Source organism: Pinus tabuliformis, chromosome 2_1 (assembly GCF_031772625.1).
Source record: "Pinus tabuliformis cultivar Carrire ecotype Pingquan chromosome 2_1, CPIR1, whole genome shotgun sequence".
Taxonomy (NCBI): domain Eukaryota; kingdom Viridiplantae; phylum Streptophyta; class Pinopsida; order Pinales; family Pinaceae; genus Pinus; species Pinus tabuliformis.
Window position 1 is genome coordinate 394,592,535 of NC_142299.1, and position 25,788 is coordinate 394,618,322.

General features: G+C 40.6%; 1 protein-coding gene across 1 annotated transcript in view; it reads left to right on the plus strand.

The window, feature by feature from the left end:
* Window positions 1-448: 448 nt before the first annotated feature.
* NEF1 (no exine formation 1) overlaps window positions 449-25,788 on the plus strand; it is a 62,380-nt gene continuing 37,040 nt past the window's right edge. Inside the window, exon 1 of the mRNA XM_089402756.1 lies at window positions 449-1,847. Within this exon, the coding sequence (XP_089258882.1) occupies window positions 624-1,847 (1,224 nt within the window). The 5' untranslated portion in view covers window positions 449-623. The remainder of the gene's footprint in view (window positions 1,848-25,788) is intronic.

Genomic DNA, 25,788 nt, shown 5'->3' on the forward strand with positions numbered 1-25,788 from the left:
AAACAAAAATAGACATTTTTACTGTTTTACTCTAGTTTTGCAATTTTTGTTTTTTCTCGAGGAAAAAAATGAGCTTCCCTACTTGAAAGCTAGAGTCTTGGACTAAAATGAAATAGTTTATGATATAGGGGAACCTACTAATATACTCACTCAAGAGTTCAAAAAACTTTAAGCTATTACAACAATATTCATAAACACTAAACCATGACAACAATATTTTCCAAAATCATTATAACTCATAGATTTAAATAAAAAACATAACAACCATTCCACCCCACCCAAAATATCGCGATTTGAATTCCAACAAAGCCATACCCTTCATTAATGGTTACAGTAATAATAAAAATAATCACAAAATAGAGAAATAACGCCCCAATTAAGTGGGACCTATGAAAAACAAATACATGATTCGTTTATTAAATTTTAATTGGCAATAATCGAAACAAAAAATGGATCGAAATTTAAACAGATTGAGAAAATGAAAAATGCAAGATGACCGTCTCTCGTCAGCATAATCATGAACAGACACTGCGAAGCACAGAGCTAGAGCAGAAGCTCCGATCCACCCTGCAAAATCCCATGAAAGCCCACCCGATTTTTCAGCAATCTCCAGATTTTCCAAAATGATGACGGAGGATGACTATCTATACCCTGCAGGGTCCGCCATGAGAGCTCTTCCCCGGGGGAGCCCCATGGCGGCCTCTGCAGAAGAAAACCAGTCAACGACAGACCCCTACCGCTCCTCCCCGCTGCTAAACCGATCGGAGAAAGCCCGATCCGGCGAGCCGCGCTTCTCCCCCTCGGCCTCCTTTGCCTACAACGCCCGAATCGCCATTGCCCTCGGTCCCTGCGCAGCCCTCCTGGTAGAAATGGGCGGTATTCCAGTAATGGCGACTTTGACGGTCGGGCTTATGGTCTCCTACATCCTCGACTCCTTGCAGCTCAAGCAAGGCGCCTTCTTCGGCATCTGGTCGACCCTGCTAGTCTCGCAGTTGGCGTTCGTGCTCGGGGGTTCGACTCTCTCTGCCATAGATTCCTGGCCGCTGTACATACTTGCCTTGCTCGTGTGCTTCGAGGCTAATTTTCTGATAGGTGTGTGGGCTTCGCTTCAATTCCGGTGGCTCCAGCTCGAGAATCCGTCCATAGTCGTAACCCTAGAGCGACTCCTGTTCGCCTGTATTCCATTCACAGCGTCGGTAATCTGGACGTGGGGGGCCGTGGCGGCCGTGGGAATGGATCACGCGCCCTATTATTTTATGACGATTCTCTGCATCTTCTACTGGCTGTATTCTCTGCCACGGCAGTCGTCTTTCAGGACCAAGGCCGAAAAACGATATGGCGGTCAGCTTGCAGACGAAGCCCTGATTCTTGGTCCACTCGAATGCACACTTCATACCCTAACTCTACTGTTTTTGCCTTTGTTGCTTTACATCGGATCTCATCATTCCGTCATTTTTTCTTCCATGGCCACTGTCTGCGACCTCTTCCTGCTTTTTTTTGTGCCCCTGCTGTTTCAATTATATGCGTCGGCTTTTGGCGCATTGTGGTACATTTCGAAGGATCCTGCTTCGCTTCAGCAGATTCGGATCGTCAATGGCGCAATTGCACTGTTGGTTGTGATTGTGTGTCTGGAAATCAGGGTTGTCTTTTACTCCTTCGGGCGATATTTGCACGTTGCGCCTCCCTGGAATTATGTGCTGGTGACAATTACCATGCTAGGAGGAGCATTGGCAGCAGGAGGTTATGGGATTGGTCTGGTTAACGATGCTTTTGGCTCGGCTGTATTTACTGGCTTGTCAATTTTGGTGGCTTCAACCGGGTCGATTGTCGTCGGCATACCACTCAAGGTAAGGATGGGTTCTGTATTTCTACGGCTTCACATATGTTGTTCTGCCTTTCTCTTAAATATTTTACCTCATAAGATGTTCACATAATGATTATTTTTCCAAGACTATTTCACAGCAGCTACCGTCAAAGTTTTCGGACGAGTGCTGGAGAACTTATAACCTATTCCAAGACTATTTCATAGCATCTACTTCCCGAGTTTTCGGATGAGTGCTGGATTTGTAACTTATGTCCGGCATTTATCAAATTCTGCCATTGGTCTTTTCCCAACCAATGCTGGAAAATGAATGTTAACTGCAAAACAATACAAGAACCACTGCATTTTTTGCTCACACCAGAACCATCCCTTCGATCCATTTCACCTTGAACTGTACTTGAATCCATTATTGTGCACAAATTAGTAAAAGGTCTAACCTTCTTCCCCACCATCTTAAGTGAAGAGTCTGCTTTCAATTCACGATATCTCCTGTCTGTATTATATGATTCCATTGTCTTCCGCTCATAAGCTGTCTGCCTCTAAATTCTACAGAGGGCTTTGACACATATCGCCCTCATGCAGCCATTATGAGTGTTGTAGTGGTCAAAACCAATGTTGCAAATGTCATGTTGGGGAACGTATTGCTGAGGGCCTGTAAATAAACTTGTCAGAGAATATTGACCAGCATAAAGTTGGATCTGAAAAGCTTGGAAAATGTCTGCACCCTGAAAAACTTGGAAAAACTCAGATATGTCGGGAGAAATCAGAGATATTTGCAACACTGCCCAAACAACTTGAACTGCAATTGATAAGGGTATACTGATCTGCATTTGAAAGATTCTCAGGAAATCAACTACTTTAGCGACAGAGTGAAGGTCCAACTTAACATATAAAGCAGCCAAAGTGAAGAACAACCTTGCTGTTGAATAAATGGGCTAGTTGTGGGCATTGCTAGTCAGTATTTGTTTTTTGTTCGCATTTTATAACAGCTTGACCAAACTAAGGTCTGTGCCGTGGAATCTCAAGGATTAACATGTTTTCTGGGAAGTATAGCACACTCCGAGCCAGGAATAGGATCTCATGTCGGGCAGATACATATCGACCTTTCTTTCCTAACCTTGGTGTGGCAAAGACAACACTGACGTTTCCTCAACAGTCTTTATGGTTGTAATCAGTTTAGTGAGAACCTAAGTTGCAGGAATGACAATCCGACCCATGTACTCACTGAAATGCAGAAACACCCTGAGCTGTACCGTATGGCCTTTTGTGATTTGTGAATGCTGTACAGTATGGTTCAGGGCGTTTCAGTTTGAAATACCGGGTTTCAGTGCATTCTTTAAGCTCTTTGGGCCCACCCAAGTAGCCCACAAAGGGGGGGGGGTGGCATCCATAGGAAGACAAACTAACTTCTAAGTCGCAGTTACTGAAATCACCCTGAACATGAACATCTACAGGTTGCTTGAGAGGTACATCTGCTGGAAAAACTGGAAATAATAGATCTCTTCTGCATTGCTGTGCTGTTTGAACTGCATGATGACCACCCGACATTGCTCTACAGATTTCATATGGTACTGCCCATATCATTGTATGGCTTTCCATACGGTTGTATGAGTCTTGAGGCTGTTATGTACGACTGCACGGAACCATGCGCTACTGAGAAATGCCTCTTTCCTGGATGCCTGCCCACACTCTTTCACTTAGTCACTCAACTGGCATAACTTTATGTAAATCTCTATGTGACCCATCTTTATAGTTTTAATCTATTTTTAGTTTATTCCTAGACCAAGTCAGCATACATGAGGTACTAACATTTAAAAGTAAGACTTTCATTGACCCATCTGGGGGGGGTGGCATCCATAGGAAGACAAACTAACTTCTAATTCGCAGTTACTGAAATCACCCTGAACATGAGGCTTGAGAGGTACATCTGCTGGAAAAACTGGAAACAATAGATCTCTTCTGCATTGCCGTGCTGTTTGAACTGCATGATGACCACACGACATTGCTCTACTGATTTCATATGGTACTGCCCATATCATTGTATGGCTTTCCATACGGTTGTATGAGTCTTGAGGCTGTTATGTACGACTGCACGGAACCATGCGCTACTGAGAAATGCCTCTTTCCTGGATGCCTGCCCACACTCTTTCACTTAGTCACTCAACTGGCATAACTTTATGTAAATCTCTATGTGACCCATCTTTATAGTTTTAATCTATTTTTAGTTTATTCCTAGACCAAGTCAGCATACATGAGGTACTAACATTTAAAAGTAAGACTTTCATTGACCCATCTTTATAGTTTTAGCTGAGACCAAAATCCTAATCTATTTTTTTTAGTTTACAGCATACATGAAATACTAACATTTAAATGTAAAACTTTTACTATTTTATCAAAGTGAATTGCAAAATACAATTTTATATATATATATATATATATATATATATATATATAAATCGTTTTTTGAAAATATCTCAAATCACTGTTCACATTGAACTTGTGCTAAAGTTTCTGTTCAAACTATAATTCTCAACTCTCTTTCTTAATAAGGAAAAAAATCTACATCAATACAAGTCTATCTTTGATTCTCAAGTCTCCTTCTTAACGAGGAAAGAATTCTACACCAAAGAATTCTACACCAATGCAAGTCTATCTATAAATGCCTCAGATGGAAGTCTATATTTGATTCTCAACTCTCCTTCTTAACGAGGAAGGAATTCTACACCAATGGAAGTCTATCTTTGAATGCCTCAAACCTCCTTTTTGCCAAGGGCTTTGTCAGATATTAGAGACGCACTTATCCGTGGGAATCTATTGGAGCTTCATTGCTCCTATTTGAATCTTGCCTTGTATGAAATCAATCTTGTTTTGTATGAAGTGATCTCTGCTCTTTGTTAAGCTAAGTGACATGGAAGTTTACTCGTTGTGAACCAAGATATCATCGTTGATTTAGGTTAAAACAACACTCTAAGGTGCTCTTCTCGTTTGCTACACTGCTTATGTTCCTATATTTTTATTTCAACATTTCTAATATAATGATAAGAGCTTGTGGAAAATTGTACAAAATTCGTGTCTGACATTTTAGGTGAATACTTCACTCATCCAGGGATAAAAAGTTTCGAATGGTGATACGAAGGGTGCTAGACCACGTATAAATAGAAAGAGGAAATGATCATTAAGAAAAAGAATTTAAAATTATAATAAATTTAATAATAATTATCCCGAGGTGCTCTCCAATCCTGTATGGAAGAGATGTAATGTCATGTCTTGTCTTCTAAACATTCTGACTCGGTCAAATTACTAAAAAAATTTAATAACGCGAAAACCTTTTTACTCGATCAATATAAAATAAAAATAATAAAAAAACGTTAAAATAAAAATAGCTTCATGGTATTCATCTATGGTATTGACCCATGGTATTCATGTGGAATATAACCTATATAAAGGGGGAAAATTAAACCAGCCTAAATCCATTTTAATTCCAGATTTACCAATCGCCTAAAAGATCAAATCTCTTTTCACTTTAAAAGAGATAATAATTTTTAATTTGGAAAAAATTGGCGGTTGAGAATGAGAATGTTAAATTCAATAAATATAAACTAAAAAAAGAAAAAAAGGAAAGTAAGCTTAAGTTTAATTAATTAATTAACCAAATAAATGGAAATAATTAAAAAGGATCGACTAAAAAATTGACCAGAAAGCAAATTAACGAAAAAAGGAAAAGTAAGTTTAAATTTAATTAACTTTAATCAATTAATTAACCAAATAAATGGAAATAATTAAAAAGGATCGACTAAAAAAGGAAATTAATTAAAGTGGATTGACCAGAAAGCAAATAAACGAAATTAATTAAATAATTAAAAAGGATCGACTAAAAAAGGAAATTAATTAAAGTGGATTGACCAGAAAGCAAATAAACGAAATTAATTAAATTAGGATTAATAAGATTGAAAGGATAGAAGGATAAATTAATGTGAATAAAATCGATTAAAAATGATAAAAGGATAATGAGAATAAAATAGAATAATAATAAATTGAAATAAAAAGATAAAAGAGGGGATGTTTATTGTTTAAATTAAATTATTAAGAACAATTTTAAAATATTAGTTTAATAGATTAAAGTGTAAAGTTAAGAAGGGTAGAGATTTAGAAAAAAGGAAAATTATAGGAAAACAAGATGAAATAAGGAATTGATGAATTATTATATAGAATAAAATAGTATTTAATTAGGGGATAATTAAGAGAGTAAAAGTAAATGAGAGAGATTAAAAGTTGATAAAGGCAATGTGTCTGTTATTATGAATTCCTCTGACTACCATTCTAAGATGTTGGATTTCCTTTTTTCCTTCACATGTAATCCCTTAATTAGGAACTCCCTAAAATTTGTGACCACTAAAGTTACTAATGCCATTAAATCATCCTTCTTGGACACTTTTATACAAAAACATCTCATCCCCTTAACCCCATCACCCCCCAGATTTATGGTCAACTTAAAATCCACAGAAAGGATACCCCCTAGACCGATCGTGAGCGCTATTGGTGGTCCCACCCATGCCCTTTCCCTTTCCTTGCCAAAAATCTGCGTTCCTTTTTTGATCACTCCTCATTCATTAAAGACTCCGCCGATTTCATTGTGTTAATTAAGAACCTCAAGCTCGATGAAAATGACATCATGATTAGCTTTGATGTCGTCTCCCTTTTCACCAAAATCCTTGTCCTAGAAGCCATTGACCTTATTTCCAAACTTGTTGACTCCGAAACCCTCAACCTTATCAAAATCTGCCTAACCACCACCTTTTTGACCTTTAGTGGTATTTTCTATAAGCAAACCGAGGGCACTACCATGGGTTCCTCTCTCTCCCCCATTGTTGCCAACTTTTTTATGGTATACTTTGAAACCTTAGCCATTGAAAGCTTCCACTTAAAACCTAAGTTCAAGGGAAGTGTTTTGTTTATGATACCTTCGTGATTTGGTCCCATGGTATGCTTGAACTCTATGCCTTCCTCTCCCATTTTAATCACATTTTCCCCCACATCATGTTCACTATGGCACTTGAAGCTAACCAAGCCCTTCTCTTTCTTGACATTCTTTTCTCCCGCCTCCTTGATGGTTCTCTTACGCACAAGTTTATTGTAAGAAGACTCATACCGGTAGGTACCTCCATGCTAATTCTCACCATCACCCTTCTAAAAAATCTATTGTTCTTAAAACCCTTGTTATTAAAAATCATTTTCCATCAAAAAAGCTCATCTCACTAATGCCCTTAAAGCCAATGGCTACTCTTTCTTCGAGAATAAAAGGGTTTTCTATTATGCTCTTCACCCTAAGCCTAAAATCCCTTCCAACAATCTGCCCTTTAGCCAAAATCTCCCTTCCCTACATTTAAGGAGTTATTGATCATATTTCCAAAATCCTTTCAAAAATGAACATTAAGACCCTGTTCAAACCCCAAACAACCCTTAGCCAACTCTTTAGGTCAGCCAAAGACAAGAATGACCCTATGCTACGCCCAGGTGTCTATGAGATTCCTTGTTCCTGTGGAATCCCTTACATAGGTCAAACTGGGAGATCCTTCAAGGCTCACTTTAAAGAACACATGGTTGACACCTACCATAACTACATAGCCAAATTTGCTATCACTAGTACTCCCACAATACCAAGCATTTATTTTGTTTTGATAAAATCAGAATCTTGGCCTCTGTCCCCTTCCACTCGAATCGTATTATTAGAAAAACTTTAAAAATAAAAAACACCCTAATAACTTTAATTGGGAAGATGGATATCAGTTAAACCATTCTTAAAAACCCGTGATTTATTTTTTAACCTCTAAACCTTGTACCCACATTGATGTCAGTATCCCCTCCCTAAACACTGATGTTAACAGCTCTGTTTCCCCTTTTTAATATCAGTTGCTGCAATAGGAATTCCGGTTGAGGAATTTTCACATAAAACCTTAGAGAATTTGAACTTCTGTATGTCCATACTCCATTACCAAAACCTCAGAAGAAGTTTGAACTTGTCTTCTGCTTCTGCCATCCGAAATTATAGAGATATGCGAAGATTTCTCACTGTGGAAATGCAAGGGGTATAGGCTCCTATATATAGTTGTTTGCCCCTACATTTGAGCCGACATGACCATTTGAAAGGGTGTGTCTCCATATGTGAGCCGACTTGTCATTTGTGTACATTTGAGGCCGACATCAAGAAGAGGATGATTGTTCTTGTCTATTGGAGGGTTTCTAGTCAACTTGTAGACCTAGATACATTCTTTATATGCCCAAGAAGGGTCATACATGACATTGACTTTAAAAACAAGAAATCCCTTGCTCATGAAACCCATGAAACAAGCTAATAATAAATTATTTTCTTTATTACATCATTCACAATAATTACTTGTCGTTATGAAGACCGAACCTAGTTACATTCTACAACAAATGGCTTGGTGCTGTTGACTAGATGTCAATCCCATATCCTCATACATGATAGAATTCAATGAAAATATTGCAATCCTACCAATCCCATAATCCTAAAAACTGTTATGTTTGTTGAATTTTGAGTGGGATATGAAATTCTACTTTATCTATATGATGTTTGATAAGGTTGGAAACACTCAAACATCCTGAAACAATTATTCCTTTTACTTTAACATGAACAATGATTGCCAACATTGCTAGGATTTAGGAGTTAGGTTTTTGTTATTTTGTTTTGTTTTGTTTGTTTTTGTTTTATATTAGTAAATAAAAATTTACTTTGCTTAGTTAGTCATAGTAGGGTTATGCATTTACTCAACGAAGTAGGCACAAACTTGATGGACTCAGCCATTAGGATTTAAGGCCGAATCAGTTCAACTGGTAATGAAGTTGGTTGAGTTGATCGAGTCTAAGCAACTCACACCGATTTCAAAACTATGCTTTTAGGGCAAGGTCATTTGCTTGCCCTTCACTTTCCTTCTTGTTGTGCGCTGCCAACTATTATGAATCTCTAGGCAAAGTCACAACATCCTTGACAATATCCCAAAAATTATTCTCTTCTAGCAAAAGTGTAACCCTCACTTTCCATCCTAAGAAATTCGAAGCATCATCCAATTTGTTTTCAACCCTGAGGCATGCTGTTGCCATCTCTAAGGTTTACTGCACAAGCTCCGAAAGCTGAAAATAAAACTTTTAACCCTCTAATTGCTGGTCCTTCTCAGCAGTTGATTTACCACTGCAAATCCTTGAGAATCTCAATCAAAGAAGTTAGCTTTGATACCATGTGAAAAATTAGAAGCCTAGATGACTAATGTCCTTATGATCTTGATCAAACAAATAAATTGCTGAATTTAATTAATGCTTAATTATAAAAAAGAGTATCAATCACATAATTGCTAGAAATTAAACATTGGAAGCATAAAATTAATTACACATACACAGGTAATTGCTCCTTCAAATTGGTGTTTCATTCCTTTGAAAAACTTATTGTGATCTTCACATGCTCCCTGTTAGCGCTTGAAATTTCACCTTAGGCTGAGAAAGGCAAACTCCAAGGCAACATCAAACCACTTAGCCTCGTAGCTAGCCCTACGGGGCAGGAGAGGGCTCTCTCCGGTATATCTCGGCAAATATCTTCAAAGGGCGGAGATAACCAATAAAGAACACTGATTTTAGGCTAGTAAACTGATAAAAGGTTTGATTTGAGATTTTTAGGATTTTGGTGGAAAATCGGGGAAAGGCAATTTTGGGTGCGGGGATTGGACACAGTTTTCGCAGGGGGCTCTTTGGGGCAAGATAGGAGACTGTATTGATGCCTTTGAAAGAGTTGGATGGATGAGAATGACTGGTGAGGAGCTAAGGAAAGTAAGCAATCACCTTGAATTCCCCTTAAACAGATGAAAACATTGATATTAAGCAAACTTAAAAGCAGAGCATGGCAATCATGAATTCTACTTTAACACTTCATTTGCCTAATTTGCAGAAGGAAAAGTAAGAAGATGATTCACATAACAAACTTACAAGTACAAAGAGAAACACCATCAATACATGTAACCACAGGAATCCCAAAAAGGACTGCAAAACCCTGGTCTTTCCTCCTTTGCCAAAATTGCAGAGATACAATGAGTAATACAATAGAAGCTTTCTCCCTCAAGAGTCCAACCATGAAAATGACCAAGAAAGTACATAATATAGGCAATCTAACATCTTTCCTTGCCTCTAGGAGTCGAGCTCACTATCCTAGGAGCTGTTTCAACCAATTCCAAACTGAGCACTAGAATCTAGGCAGTCAAAACAACTTGCCTCTATAAGCTAGGAAACCAATTCATTCATTAAATTTTTGCCTATTTCATGAATGAATCTTCTAGAAGAGATAAATAAGTGTCAAAGTATCATAAAATTACATCATTTACATCAAGGAGGATCAAAACCCACTCCAAAAAGTCAAACCTAGTCAAAACTGCGTTTTGCTGGGCTGTAGGTGCATTTCTGTGAAAATAGCCTGATGCGTAGCGCCCTGAATCTCAACGCGTAGCGCGTCTTTGGGCCTGCTTTTGAGGCACTTCCCGGAGTCCAAATGAGGCAAAAGTGGGCTTGTTGGAAAGGTCTGGATGTCTACTTTCCAACCCAAGTGGAATTTTTGAATTTGGTGACCATTTGCCCCTCCAAAATTGCAATCTCCCAAGACTGCTTCCTGTGTGTCAAAAAAGTGGCAGAAAGTCATTTTTTGCATGTTTTTTGACCTTCTGGAGGCTCAAAACTTGGTGAAATTTCTTGGCAATTGTTGAGAAAATGTGTTTTTGCATGACAAATCCAAAAATGCTGAGTTTTCATGAAAAGGAGTTGCCCATCTTCAGGGTAGCGCGCGGCGCGCTACGCGTTGGGGAAGAAAACCTGTTTTTTGCCCAAAAAATTCACAAATGACCAAAAATGCTCAATTTTTTTTGAAATTTGTGCAGAAGGTAAGTCATTTAGCACCATGCTCCTTCAAGGAAGCCTCAGCCAAGATGTGGAGGGGATCAGGCCTTTTTCTTCGTTTTAGTGCCTTGGCCAACCGTCCTTTGAGCACCTTCATTTTTGCCTTACATACGTGCATTCGAGCCCAATAATGGTTTTTCATGTTCCGGAGCATGTCCTTATCTTTGTTAGCCTTGGCCAGCAACCTCTCCAAATGAGCATTGACCCGGAGAAGCATAGCCTCTCGCTCAATGGGTACCAAATCACCGGGTCTCTTACGAGCCAAGTTGCGGTCTTCATGGATCCTCCGCAACTCATCGAGAGTGTGCTCATCCTCTAATTGCTTGTTGCGCTGCTCTAAATATGTGATTGTCCATTGTGCCCTCTCTAATTTTTCTTGCAACAAGCGATTTTCAGCCTCCCGTTGCTGAATGATCTCCTTAAGCTCCGAGCTAGGAGAACGGGTGTCAAGATCAATGATGTCAATATCTGGATCACCTGACAATCCCTCCTCAATCATGGGCTGCTTGCCCGTCTCTGATACCTGTGCTGTTGTCGGAAACGAGGCCCCTTCCACCTGGTGTGGAGATAACACTCGCGGTGCTGTTGAAGAAGGCGAGACCCTTTCCACCTGATGTGGAGAAAATACTCGCCGAGCTGATGCAAATAAGGCCCTGTGGCCTCTCTGATATGTGACCAATGGAGGGGAGCTGACATGTCTGGGCTCAGGGATGTCATACTGCTGTGAAGGTCCTCCCTCCTCATGAACAACCTTAGGGGGTGGTGGCGCTGTGAAGAAATCTCGAGAGATGAAATCCTCCCATGGAATACCCTGCTGGGCCAACTGATGCATGACCACAATCTTGATCAAAGCATAATGGTAGATGCTCCTGTGTTGCTGTGCTGGGCTCTTTCTCTGCACCAAGGGCACCATCCTCTCAATATTCCGGCACATGAAGAAATGAATGTTCATCATCCGTACCCGTGTGAAATGCATCAACAAGTGGATATGATACGAATACAAACGTGAAAATATGCCCTCACAGGTGAAATAGCGAATGATGAGCCTCATCAAGGGCGCATACTCATCCCTCAAGAATCTGAAAGGAAACACACCAGTTAGGTGCCTCACATATACAGGTTTAATGTAGGGCTCATACTGGAATCTGTCCAACAGCTGGTGCTTGTTCCACTCTTCTCCAACATTGGGTATCCCTGTTGCTTGAGCAACAATCTCAGGTGACAATGTAAAATCCACCCCTGCAAGATTCACATGCCCGTTGTGCAAATGCAAAACAAACAAGCGGACCAATTCCCTGTGGTGCTGAATTTGGGAAATTCTCTCGCAATATCCATAGCATGATTGATGACGTAAACATGTGACTGCAAGTGGACAAGCTTGCAAATAGGCCAAAGAGGTGGGCTCCTCTCACACATGCTAACCACCCTTGCCACCCCTGTGAGGCCTCCTTGGCACCTCAACCTCCGGTGTTGACTCACGGTCATCACTTTGCTCATAGTCTGTTTCGGTTTCTGACATGGTTTCAAGAGCAAAATGGCTGAAATGTACTGCTGCTTCTGCACAAATGACCTGCTGTTTCGACTATTTGAATGCTGCTCCAAGGGGACAAAAAACACAAGGGAGATGTTAGGGAGGGGGACTTTTGAGGGGATTTAGGGAAAATATATAAAAAAGGGAATTTAGGGAAGGAATTATGACACATACATCATCACATAATCATAATTTGTAGGGGTTTGATAGGAGGTAGGATTTAGGGAGATTTTATTGAATTTAAGGGATAGGTGTAAGGTTTTAGGGCTTTTGATATTTTTGTTAGGGAAATTGTGTGAAAGTGACAAGGGAAGTGATAATGGGAATGTGGGGAAATGAGGGAGTGAAAAAGATGACCTTGGGCGGCGAACTCAAAACCCTAGCTTCACTTGCAATTTGAAATTTTTAAACATAATATATATGAATTTCATGCTTCACACTTGATGGCATTTGACACATTTTCCATGCTCATTTTTCTTTAGCAAGCAAAAAACATTGATGATTTGAGGCCTACCTGTAAAACTTAAGAGATTTGAGGTCGTTTTGAAGCTTGTTGGCAATTTGCTGTAGGTGAAACCCAACGCGTAGCGCGCGCCCGACCAATTCTTCCACTGCAGAGTGTGCCCTGACGCGTAGCGCGCGCCCAACGCGTAGCGCGCGGGCTCTGATGCGTAGCGCGCAGGCTCTGTTTCTCAATTCGCCCAGTTTCACACTAAATCGCCTTTCACACTTGCTCTTGGAGTCTTGGAGGCAAATGAATGACAAAATGAAGAGAGAGGGGCTTTTATAAGCTTGATTTAAATTTATTTCCCCTCAAACTCACTTTATAATGTTTATAAAATGACACTTTTTGAAACTAATTGCTGCTGACTTGTGGTTTCCTTTTTGACATGAAATTGGTTGAAATGATGCTTTTTCTTGCAAATTTTTGTAGGGATAGCTTCTGAAGAGTCTTGGCAAAGGAGACCAAGGCTACATGCCAACTTCTGGAGAGTTTGAATTTTTTACACATTTTTACAAAAAATGAGAAAATGACCTTGCCTTCAAAAACAGGGTTTTTGAACTCAAGGTAAAAATTAGCTGTACAATATGAAATCATTTGAAGTGATGCTTTGTTGGACATCCCTCTGGCCTGCTGGGCATTTATTGACCTCAAAAGACATGACCTCAAAAGACAAAATTGGACTAAACCCTAGACCTAGGACCTTGATTTCAAGACAAGACCAATGACCCTGTAAGGAATTTATTGACTGAAACAAACTTGATCCAGCAATGCCAAGAGGGGAATAAATGACACAAGCCCCTCCATCAGGGTTATGGCATGCCTAATGGAATGCAATAAGATGACACTGATGAGACACCTACTTATGCAAATGCAAAGAGCTTTGATCGCTGATGGAGGGCTACTAGACCGACTCTAACATTGGCTCCAATGGGGATGGTAGCTCCTTGGAGGTGCTAAGAACCTTAGACCTTTGGGAGAGCAGACCAGTGCCTTTTAATCATTGGGCAATGGAGTCATTATTTACATATTTGACCCAAACTGGGACAGCTTTATTGACTTGACAAGTGACTGAAAATTGGACCAATTTTGACTCAAACTGACTTCAACTTTAAACAGAAAATGAACTGATACAAACAACATGACAAACTCACACCAACTAATCTTCATCTTCAGAATTATAGCCTTCACCGCGGGCCCCAGACTAAAGATGAAAGATCAGTTCACACTTGCAGTGGAATAAAAGTAAAATGGTAATTACAATGATAATGACTAGAGCAGAAAATGCTCAGACATGGTACCTTTTAAGCAGTCGACCATTGACCGACCCTCCGAGACAATCATCACCGTTCATTTCTTTGAGAAGAAAGGCATTTGGACCACGGTATGCTGCAATTTTGTAGGGACCCTTCCATAAGTTGTCAAACTTTCCATGTTTCCCTTTGTCTTCATTTCGGGCATCCCACCTCAAAACAACATCATCTATTTGGAAATCATCCGGTTTTGCTTTCCTGTCATAGATTTTCTTTATGCGCTCTTGCAACTTGAGAGTATTGTGAAGAACCTCCTCCCGTGTCTGCTGTAAATGAATCATTTGACCAATCCGCCTTTGCATGGAATCCTCCTCACCACCAGCTTCTTGAAGCAACTTTGCTACCGGAATACTAAGTGAAGTAGGAAACACTGCATTTGTCTCGTAAACCAGTTCAAAAGGTGACATACCAATTGACTTTTTCTGACTTACACGATCAGCCCATAATGCATTTACTAACTTTTTGTGCCAGCTCTTCTTATTGATTTCCAGCAATTTCTTTATGATGTTCACTAAAGATTTATTCGAAGATTCAGCCAGCCCATTTCCTTGCGGATGATAGGCGGTCGAATGCCCCAAACTGATATTATATTTGTAGCAAAAATCAACCATCTTCTTCGATTTAAACGCTGCTGCATTATCTGTAATCAGCTTATGTGGACAGTCGAAACGTGACAATATGTTATTTTCAAGGAAAGAAATAATTACCAAGTCCGTGGCCTGCCGGGTGGGAATGGCTTCAATCCATTTCGTGAAGTAATCGGTGGCTGTCAATATCCATCGATGCTGTCCGGAAGATGCTGGATGAATTTCGTCGATGAAATCCAAGCCCCACTGCTGAAATGGTGCGCTGACTTCAATGGGCTTGAGAGGCAATGGTTGTAATTTCTGCTTTCCTTGAAAAATTTGACATTCATGACAACTCTTGACTGCTTTATATACATCTGAAAACAATGAAGGCCAATAAAAACCTGCCCTTAGGATCTTGTTTGCCGTGGTCTTCCAAAACAAGTGGTCCCCGCAGTCACCTTTGTGAAAATCCTCTACAACTCTTTTAGCTTCCTCCTCGACCAAACAAATCAGCAATATGCCACCGGGGTCTTTCCAATATAGTGCAGATTTGATGATGCAAAATTTGGCAGCCTTTAATTTCAATGTCCTAGCTTTGTTTCGAGGCATCTCGGGAGGTGAAGACAAATTTTGAAGCACATATACAATATCAGCATACCAAGGAGAAGAAATAAAGATGTCAGATACCTGTAGTGTTGAATTCTCCTCGTCTTCATCGGATAGGGCAGCTATCAAATTAATGTCTAGGACATGGAGATTTGTTTCAGCCATCAATTTAGCGAGACCTTGACCCTTGATCAGCTTGGTAGGCTTAATTTCCACATCATATTCTAATAGTGCAGCAATCCACTTACCCCGCCTTCCTTCCGGTTCCGCTTGTACCAAAACATCTTTAACAGCCGCGTTAGGAACATATGCCAAAATGTGGGAATTCAGTATGTACACACGGAAATCTTTCAAGGCTTTTACCAGCGCCAATGCTTGTTTTTCAATGATATTATACTTCAGCGCTCCGTCCCTTATAATACGATTGAAAAAAGCAATGGGCTTCTCAACTCCATCTCTCTTTTGCATCAGCACAGCTGCCAACGTATGCTCAGAAGCAAATGAAAATAAAATAAAATCTTGTGTATAATCTGGTCTGATTAGAGTTGGGGCTGAAGATAAAATTAGCTTTACCAAATTGAAAGACTTTACCGCCTCTTCGGTCCATTTGAGCTGGCTGTCCTTTTTTAGCATGCTAGTGATTTCTCTGAGGTGTTCGGCAAGATTCAGAATAAAGCGACGCAGAAAATTCAACTTGCCATTAAAGGACTGAATCTCCTTCTTGTTTCGGGGCTGCTCTAATTGCTGAATAGCTTCCACACATGCAGGATCTATACGAATGCCATCTTTGGAAATGATGTGGCCCAACAACTTGCCTTCACTCATGGCGAAAAGGCTCTTCTTTGGATTCAATGAGATACCATATTTTCTACACTTTTGAAACACCATTGTTAAATGATACAAATGTTCTTTATCAGATTTAGAAAACACAGTTAAATCATCAAGATAAACGACCAAAAAGACATCCTTCTCATTAGCAAAGGCCATGTCCATCGCCCGCTGAAAGGTAGCACCTGCATTTTTCAATCCAAACGGCATCTTGGCATAATGAAATGTCCCCAATGGAGTAGTGAATGCAGTCTTGTTGCGGTCATCCTCATGCACCAAAATCTGATTATACCCGGAATAACTATCAAGTAGCGACATCCTTGATGCCCCAACTACCCGCTGCAATATATGATCCATCTTGGGCAGCGGATAATTGTCCTTTAGCGACACCTTATTCAGATTTCTGAAGTCTATACACAAGCGGATCTCACCGGTCTTCTTTCTCACGGGCACCAAGTTGGAAATCTAGTCGGAAAATCTGATTGGCACTATAATTCCAGACTTGTACAACCTGTTAACTTCTTTCTCAATCAAAGGCAACAACTTATGATTAATTCTTCTCAACTTTTGTCGGAAAGGCTTTTGATTAAGCTTTATGGGAATGGTATGCTGAATGATACTTGTGTCATAAGTTTTCAAATTTGAATAATCCCATGCAAAAACATTAGAAAACGAAGACAACAATCTGATATATTCTTTCTTTACCTTTGGCGACAATGCTTTCGATAGTTTCACCATCTTTGGATTTTCAGCTGTTTCGACATTCACTTCTTCAACACCTTCTTCCGTTGGCTTCAAAGTTGGTTTGCGGACCACGTCATCTTGATCAAACAGCTCCTCCAAAGGAATTAATCCTTTAGGAATGAAATTATCTTTAAGTTGCAATACATCCATTTGATTTACTTCCTCAGGTTCTGTGTCTATGGAGATGTCTTTGAACTCACCTTCAACTTGCAGAAAATCCTTGATTTCTTCGTCATCTTGGAAAACTTGCCAACATCTTTGATTGTCTGGAACTGTAGGATGGTGCTTCACATAAATCTCAAACTTATTGCTGGAATTCATGGGGATTTTTAGATTGCTTGCTGCCTTAGCCAATGCATCCGCAACACCATTTTGGATGCGAGGCACACATGTCAAAGTATGTTCAGAAAACAGCTTCAAGATATCTAGGACCACATTTCGATATGCTCGCATACGAGGATGCTTGGCCTGGAACTCACCTTTCACTTGCTTTATAACCAACTCGGAGTCGCCATATACTGCTATCTTCTTTGCCTTCAACTTCCGAAGGATTTTCAGGCCAGCAATGAGAGCCTCATATTCCGCCTCATTGTTTGAACAATCGAATGCCAATTTGTAAGAACATACTCGTACCTTGCTTGGGACTTTGTTTCGGACAAAAAATGGACTTCGAATCCACACACCTATACCAGCACCATCGCTGCCCACAACGCCATCAAAATCCATGGTCCAAAGACCATCCTCATCGTCTTCTAAGTGCTGAAAATGTGATGTCTCTGCATTTTCTGTTTGCTGCCCATTAATTTCAACTGTTGGCTCCATGACAGCGGACCTTTCTTCACTTTCCTTTCTCAAAATTTTTCTAAAATTTTTTGTAATGTCTGGTATATCTTCTGCTTGAACTAACTGACTACCTATCTCATTAAAATTATCCGCAAACAAAACAAATGACTCTAAATCTGTATGTACATAATTTATAGGATGATTAACTGGCTTTTCCTTACTAGTGATCATGTATTTCATCTTTTGCTCCCTATATAACTTCTTCGTCTGACCAAAGACCGAAATTGTAGCATAGGAAAAATCGAGCTGAAGTGTACCTTTCAACTTAGCTCCCCAAGATCTCGAAAGCAACATACCAAACCGCGGAGGAATATCCGCCACCACCACATCCATCAAAACATTCTTTGCTGGGATTTGATCTAGGCTCACTACCAAGTCCTTGATCAAACCAATACATTTTACCCGGCTGGAATCAAACGAATACAAATCATGATATTTCCTCGTGATGTCTAGTCCCAGCTTTTCCATGATTGCTTTTGGCATCAAATTATGCGAAGCTCCCGAGTCAAACATGGCATTATGTAAAACATACTCATGCAATCGCAAACTGATATAGAATGGAGGAACATCACTTTCGGGAGACTCACCATTTAAAGCGGGCCCAAAAATCAATTCCGGCTGATCATCTTCTACATTCACCGTGTCTAGCATTGGATCAAAATTCAGCATCTTGGAGATTTGGCCTCGGTAAGTGCTGTTCTTCATGATTTCCGTCAAAGGAATGGACACTTTCAACTTTGAAATTTCATTCTCCAAACTGAAAGCTGAAACCTTCTCACCTTCTTTGGCCGGAACTTCTCTTTTTTCAACTTTATCTCTCGGTGTACTTGATGGCTGATCTATCTTGCTTGCTGATGATGATTGACCTGCTGGAGGATCGCTTATCTCTTTCCCTTTTTTCTGTGGGGCAGCTGAACCATTCTTTGCTGAAGTATCTGTCCTCTTTTGGATGGGATTTATGGGAACAACTCGGTTTCTTAATTGTCTCTGCTGAGCGGATAAAGCATTCAAGTACCCTCTTTGATACTCTTCCGATTCTTCTTCAAGCGCTGCATCATTTGACAAGATATAATGCTCATCCTGAGGGACGATGGAGTTTCTCACCAACTCTTCTTCTTCTGTAATATAAGTGGGCAGATCATCAGGAGTGAAGAAGTGATTTTCCTCTCCCACCGTATCACCTTCATCCTCGGATTCTTGGCTCACAAAATTTTGCTGAAGTGGAGGTTTAATTTGCTGCTGAACTGCTGCCTCTTGTGCCCTTGTTTCACGCTGTTTGATTCTATATTGCGGCTGCTGCGGACCTCGAAAATTTGGATTGCGAATCTGAGGCTCCGGCTTGTCAAGATGAACATGTTCAAGTGCTCTTTCAATCTTTTCAACCTTACGGAGGAGCTGATCTGATGTAGAAGCTTCCTCTTTGATTGTGACTCGTTTTTCCGCCTTCATCCTTGATCTCTTATCATTCAAGTTTGCCTCAACACTGACAACAATTTTCTGCATATCCTCCAAGGTAGGAGGATCTCTATCTCTCAATGAATAAGCCATCTCCGGATCAAAACCATCCGGGAATTTAAGAAGAGCTGATTTTCTTGATGGTTTTAAATCATCGGGAATAGCATTGTAAACTGTATTAAATCTGATTATGTAATCTTGAACGGACTCACCATGATTACGCTTGAGGTTGTTGTACTCGGCATTAATCTGAAGCGGATCCTTTCGGATTTCCCAACGATCTAAAAACTGCTTCTGAAGTTCCTCCAAGGTAGGAATGCTCCTGGCTGTCAAACCTCTGAACCACTTTCTAACTTCTCCTCCAAATGTTTGCACGAACAATCGCATGGTGACATCTTCTTCATCTATCTCATATAGATCAAAGAAAGTCGTCATTTTGTCTATATGTTGCTGAGCAGAGACACTTTGAGGAGTGCCATCAAACATAGGGATTTTACTCTGATAATCAGCTGGCATATCATGCAGATTTTGAGGAAGAGCAAGTGGAGCAAACCGGGCAGCCATTGCTTTAGGTAGATTGGGTCTAGGAGTAGCAGGTGGAGTAGGTGTAGCTGTAGTATGAGGAGTATGAGGAGGAGAAGTGGTATGGGATGTAGAGGGCGAACCAACTGTAGATTCTGGATAAGTGATTATAGGAGAAACATAAATAAAAGGAGGATTGGTCTGCTCATGCGCCGTGATAGTGGATCTAATATGAACAGATATAGTTTCAACGAACTCAACAAGATTGGTAGCGTGAATATCTGACTGAAGAGATCTTAGGATGAAATTGTCAACCAATTTATTGTGCCTCTCAATTTCAAGGGCAGCAGCAAAATCAGGGTTGGGAACTAGAGAACCAAGTGCACTTTCAGATTTGGTTTTGAATAAGGACAACTCAAAACTCTCGTCAAAATCAATGTCTTCAAGATACTCAAAAATAGCTGGACATGAATGAGATTTGAATATATGACCAGAATCTGAAGCCAGTTTGGATATCAAGGAACAAATAGCCAATCAGCCTGTGAAAACTCTTAACTAATCATCCAAAAGTTCAGAGTTTGCAAATATACTGGGGTGAAATGCAAATGAAGTGTTACATTTACAAGCTCACGGAGGTCGACTGAAGCAGTGTTTATCTACTTGCGCTTATGCAAAGCAAAAGCGTTTCAAAGGCTACCTGGCATATCTTCAGACTCCGTCTAAACCTTATGAAATAAACACATCAATTAGCAAACAATTTGTTCTTCCCAATATGGTCGCCAATATGTTAGCGCTTGAAATTTCACCTCGGCTGAGAAAGGCAAACTCCAAGGCAACATCAAACCACTTAGCCTCGGAGCTAGCCCTACGGGGCAGGAGAGGGCTCTTTCCGATATATCTCGGCAAAGATCTTCAAAGGGCGGAGATAACCAATAAAGAACACTGATTTTAGGCTAGTAAACTGATAAAAGGTTTGATTTGAGATTTTTAGGATTTTGGTGGAAAATCGGGGAAAGACAATTTTGGGTGCGGGGATTGGACACAGTTTTCGCAGGGGGCTCTTTGGGGCAAGATATGACACTGTATTGATGCCTTTGAAAGAGTTGGATGGATGAGAATGACTGGTGAGGAGCTAAGGAGAGCAAGCAATCACCTTGAATTCCCCTTAAACAGATGAAAACATTGATATTAAGCAAACTTAAAAGCAGAGCATGACAATCATGAATTCTACTTTAACACTTCATTTGCCTAATTTGCAGAAGGAAAAGTAAGAAGATGATTCACATAACAAACTTACAAGTACAAAGAGAAACACCATCAATACATGTAACCACAGGAATCCCAAAAAGGACTGCAAAACCCTGGTCTTTCTTCCTTTTGCCAAAATTGCAGAGATACAATGAGTAATACAATAGAAGCTTTCTCCCTCAAGAGTCCAACCATGAAAATGACCAAGAAAGTACATAATATAGGCAATCTAACATCTTTCCTTGCCTCTAGGAGTCGAGCTCACTATCCTAGGAGCTGTTTCAACCAATTCCAAACTGAGCACTAGAATCTAGGCAGTCAAAACCAGTGTTTTACGAAACGGCCGTACCGAAACGGAAACGGTCGTTTCGTTCCGGGTTATTAAAAAAAATTTCAAAACGGCCTTTGACCCGGCTCGGTTGACCGGGTCAGCTATGACCCGGCCGAGTCAGCCAATGACTCGGCCGGGTCATAGCTGACCCGGTCAACCCGGCCGGGTCCCGTCAAAAAACGGCCGAGTCAGTAGGACTCCAGTTAGCAGGGTTTTTTCAGTTATAACAGCATTTTTCCAGTCATTTTATTAGCAGTTATCAGGTTAGTCGGATCAGAGAATTTTCCTGGCCTCGTGATTGCACACAGCAAAGGCAGCTCTTAGAAATAAAAAAAATTATCGAAGGTAGAGCAATTTTGACCCTCATTAGTGAATATCAAAACTTATGGGAACCTTAGCATGAAAAAACTCCTGAAAGAAGTTTCTCAGAATACATTTATCTTATGAAAAGATCAAAGGAGATAGATCTTGGAACTCAAAGATTCTACAACTGAGTCTACAAATAAGATCCAATATGAAGGTGAAAAACGCAAGTCACATTGATAATCATAAGGATGAACTTAAGATCTCTGTAGGTAACTTGGATGCTCCAGAATTAGAGAGGCTCCATCAACATTGCTTCATTTTCTGTTGGTAAGATCAAGAACGCTATTAATTCACCAAGGACTACAGCACAACACACTAAAGGCCATGATGGAGATCATGATGGAGATCATGATTGAGTTATTAACCTGCCAATTAGTTCACAAGTCAACCAGAAGTTGCAGAGAAACCGTGCAACAAAATCTGTTAATGTTGTTTGCTCTCCTTGCAATCAACAATTTGTTAGTTCCATTGTCCTGTCAGAGCTAAGGAAGAAAACCAAATTAACATTGGGGTACAATAACATTGGGGTACAATATCATTCCTATTTCATAAAGCTTAACTCTTTGAATGAAAAATATGTTCAAATTGCACCTTTCGATAGGCAATGGACTATTATTCTTTCCAACAAGCAAAATGATCACTACCAAATTTTAGAGAAGATCCATCTATTCATGACAAAATAACCCTAGTCATGCATCATATTAGCACTAGGTTTGTACCTTTCCAAGAGGTCCAAATGTTTTGATGATCAGTTGACAACTTCATTTAGAAACAGTGAAGGGTTAGGTATTGAGCTATGTTAAAAAAAGAATTATGGCAGGGTGACATAAAGCTTAGAAATAAAATTATGTTTTTTTATAAAAAAAATAAATATTTAATGTATTTTTTACAACGACCGAGTCATTGAAATCGAGCCGGCCGAGTCATTGCCGTTTCCGTTTCCGTTTCCGAGTAGATCCTCGGCCGAGTCCGAATCCGAGTCCGTTTTGTAAAACATTGGTCAAAACAACTTGCCTCTATAAGCTAGGAAACCAATTCATTCATTAAATTTTTGCCTATTTCATGAATGAATCTTCTAGAAGAGATAAATAAGTGTCAAAGTATCATAAAATTACATCATTTACATCAAGGAGGATCAAAACCCACTCCAAAAAGTCAAACCTAGTCAAAACTGCGTTTTGCTGAGCTGTAGGTGCATTTCTGTGAAAATAGCCTGATGCGTAGCGCCCTGAATCTCAACGCGTAGCGCGCCTTTGGGCTTGCTTTTGAGGCACTTCCCGGAGTCCAAATGAGGCAAAAGTTGGCTTGTTGGAAAGGTCTGGATGTCTACTTTCCAACCCAAGTGGAATTTCTGAATTTGGTGACCATTTGCCCCTCCAAAATTGCAATCTCCCAAGACTGCTTCCTGTGTGTCAAAAAAGTGGCAGAAAGTCATTTTTTGCATGTTTTTTGACCTTCTGGAGGCTCAAAACTTGGTGAAATTTCTTGGCAATTGCTGAGAAAATGTGTTTTTGCATGACAAATCCAAAAATGTTGAGTTTTCATGAAAAGGAGTTGCCCATCTTCAGGGTAGCGCGCGGCGCGCTACGCGTTGGGGAAGAAAACCTGTTTTTTGCCCAAAAAATTCACAAATGACCAAAAATGCTCAATTTTTTTTGAAATTTGTGCAGAAGGTAAGTCATTTAGCACCATGCTCCTTCAAGGAAGCCTCAGCCAAGATGTGGAGGGGATCGGGCCTTTTTCTTCGTTTTAGTGCCTTGGCCAACCGTCCTTTGAGCACCTTCATTTTTGCCTTACATACGTGCATTCGAGCCCAATAATGGTTTTTCATGTTCCGGAGCATGTCCTTATCTTTGTTAGCCTTGGCTAGCAACCTCTCCAAATGAGCATTGACCTGGAGAAGCATAGCCTCTCGCTCAATGGGTATCAAATCACCGGGTCTCTTACGAGCCAAGTTGCGGTCTTCATGGATCCTCCGTAACTCATCGAGAGTGTGCTCATCCTCTAATTGCTTGTTGCGCTGCTCTAAATATGTGATTGTCCATTGTGCCCTCTCTAATTTTTCTTGCAACAAGCGATTTTCAGCCTCCCGTTGCTGAATGATCTCCTTAAGTTCCGAGCTAGGAGAACGGGTGTCAAGATCAATGATGTCAATATCTGGATCACCCGATAATCCCTCCTCAATCATGGGCTGCTTGCCCCTCTCTGATACCTGTGCTGCTGTCGGAAACGAGGCCCCTTCCACCTGGTGTGGAGATAACACTCGCGGTGCTGATGAAGAAGGCGAGACCCCTTCCACCTGATGTGGAGAAAATACTCGCCGAGCTGATGCAAATAAGGCTCTGTGGCCTCTCTGATATGTGACCAATGGAGGGGAGCTGACATGTCTGGGCTCAGGGATGTCATACTGCTGTGAAGGTCCTCCCTCCTCATGAACAACCTTAGGGGGTGGTGGCGCTGTGAAGAAATCTCGAGAGATGAAATCCTCCCATGGAATACCCTGTTGGGCCAATTGATGCATGACCACAATCTTGATCAAAGCATAATGGTAGATGCTCCTGTGTTGCCGTGCTAGGCTCTTTCTCTGCACCAAGGGCACCATCCTCTCAATATTCCGGCACATGAAGAAAGGAATGTTCATCATCCGTACCCGTGTGAAATGCATCAACAAGCGGATATGATACGAATACAAACGTGAAAATCTGGCCTCACAGGTGAAATAGCGAATGATGAGCCTCATCAAGGGCGCATACTCATCCCTCAAGAATCTGAAAGGAAACACACCGGTTAGGTGCCTCACATATATAGGTTTAATGTAGGGCTCATACTGGAATCTGTCCAAGAGCTGGCGCTTGTTCCACTCTTCTCCAACATTGGGTATCCTTGTTGCTTGAGCAACAATCTCAGGTGACAATGTAAAATCCACCCCTGCAAGATTCACATGCCCGTTGTGCAAATGCAAAACAAACAAGCGGACCAATTCCCTGTGGTGCTGAATTTGGGAAATTCTCTTGCAATATCCATAACATGATTGATGACGGAAACATGTGACTGCAAGTGGACAAGCTTGCAAATAGGCCAAAGAGGTGGGCTCCTCTCTGACATGCTGACCACCCTTACCACCCCTGTGAGGCCTCCTTGGCACCTCAACCTCCGGTGTTGACTCACGGTCATCACTTTGCTCATAGTCTGTTTCGGTTTTTGACATGGTTTCAAGAGCAAAATGGCTGAAATGTACTGCTGCTTCTGCACAAATGACCTGCTGTTTTGACTGTTTGAATGCTGCTCCAAGGGGACAAAAAACACAAGGGAGATGTTAGGGAGGGGGACTTTTGAGGGGATTTAGGGAAAATATATAAAAAAGGGAATTTAGGGAAGGAATTATGACACATACATCATCACATAATCATAATTTTTAGGGGTGTGATAGGAGGTAGGATTTAGGGAGATTTTATTAAATTTTAGGGATAGGGGTAAGGTTTTAGGGCTTTTGATATTTTTGTTAGGGAAATTGTGTGAAAGTGACATGGGAAGTGATAATGGGAATGTGGGGAAATGAGGGAGTGAAAAAGATGACCTTGGGCAGCGAACTCAAAACCCTAGCTTCACTTGCAATTTGAAATTTTTAAACATAATATATATGAATTTCATGCTTCACACTTGATGGCATTTGATACATTTTCCATGCTCATTTTTCTTTAGCAAGCAAAAAACATTGATGATTTGAGGCCTACCTGTAAAACTTAAGAGATTTGAGGTCGTTTTGAAGCTTGTTGGCAATTTGCTGTAGGTGAAACCCAACGCGTAGCGCGCAGGCCCTGATGCGTAGCGCGCGCCCAACGCGTAGCGCCCGACCAATTCTTCCATTGCAGAGTGTGCCCTGACGCGTAGCGCGCGCCCAACGCGTAGCGCGGGCTCTGATGCGTAGCGCGCAGGCTCTGTTTCTCAATTCGCCTAGTTTCACACTAAATCGCCTTTCACACTTGCTCTTGGAGTCTTGGAGGCAAATGAATGACAAAATGAAGAGAGAGGGGCTTTTATAAGCTTGATTTAAATTTATTTCCCCTCAAACTCACTTTATAATGTTTATAAAATGACACTTTTTGAAACTAATTGCTGCTGACTTGTGGTTTCCTTTTTGACATGAAATTGGTTGAAA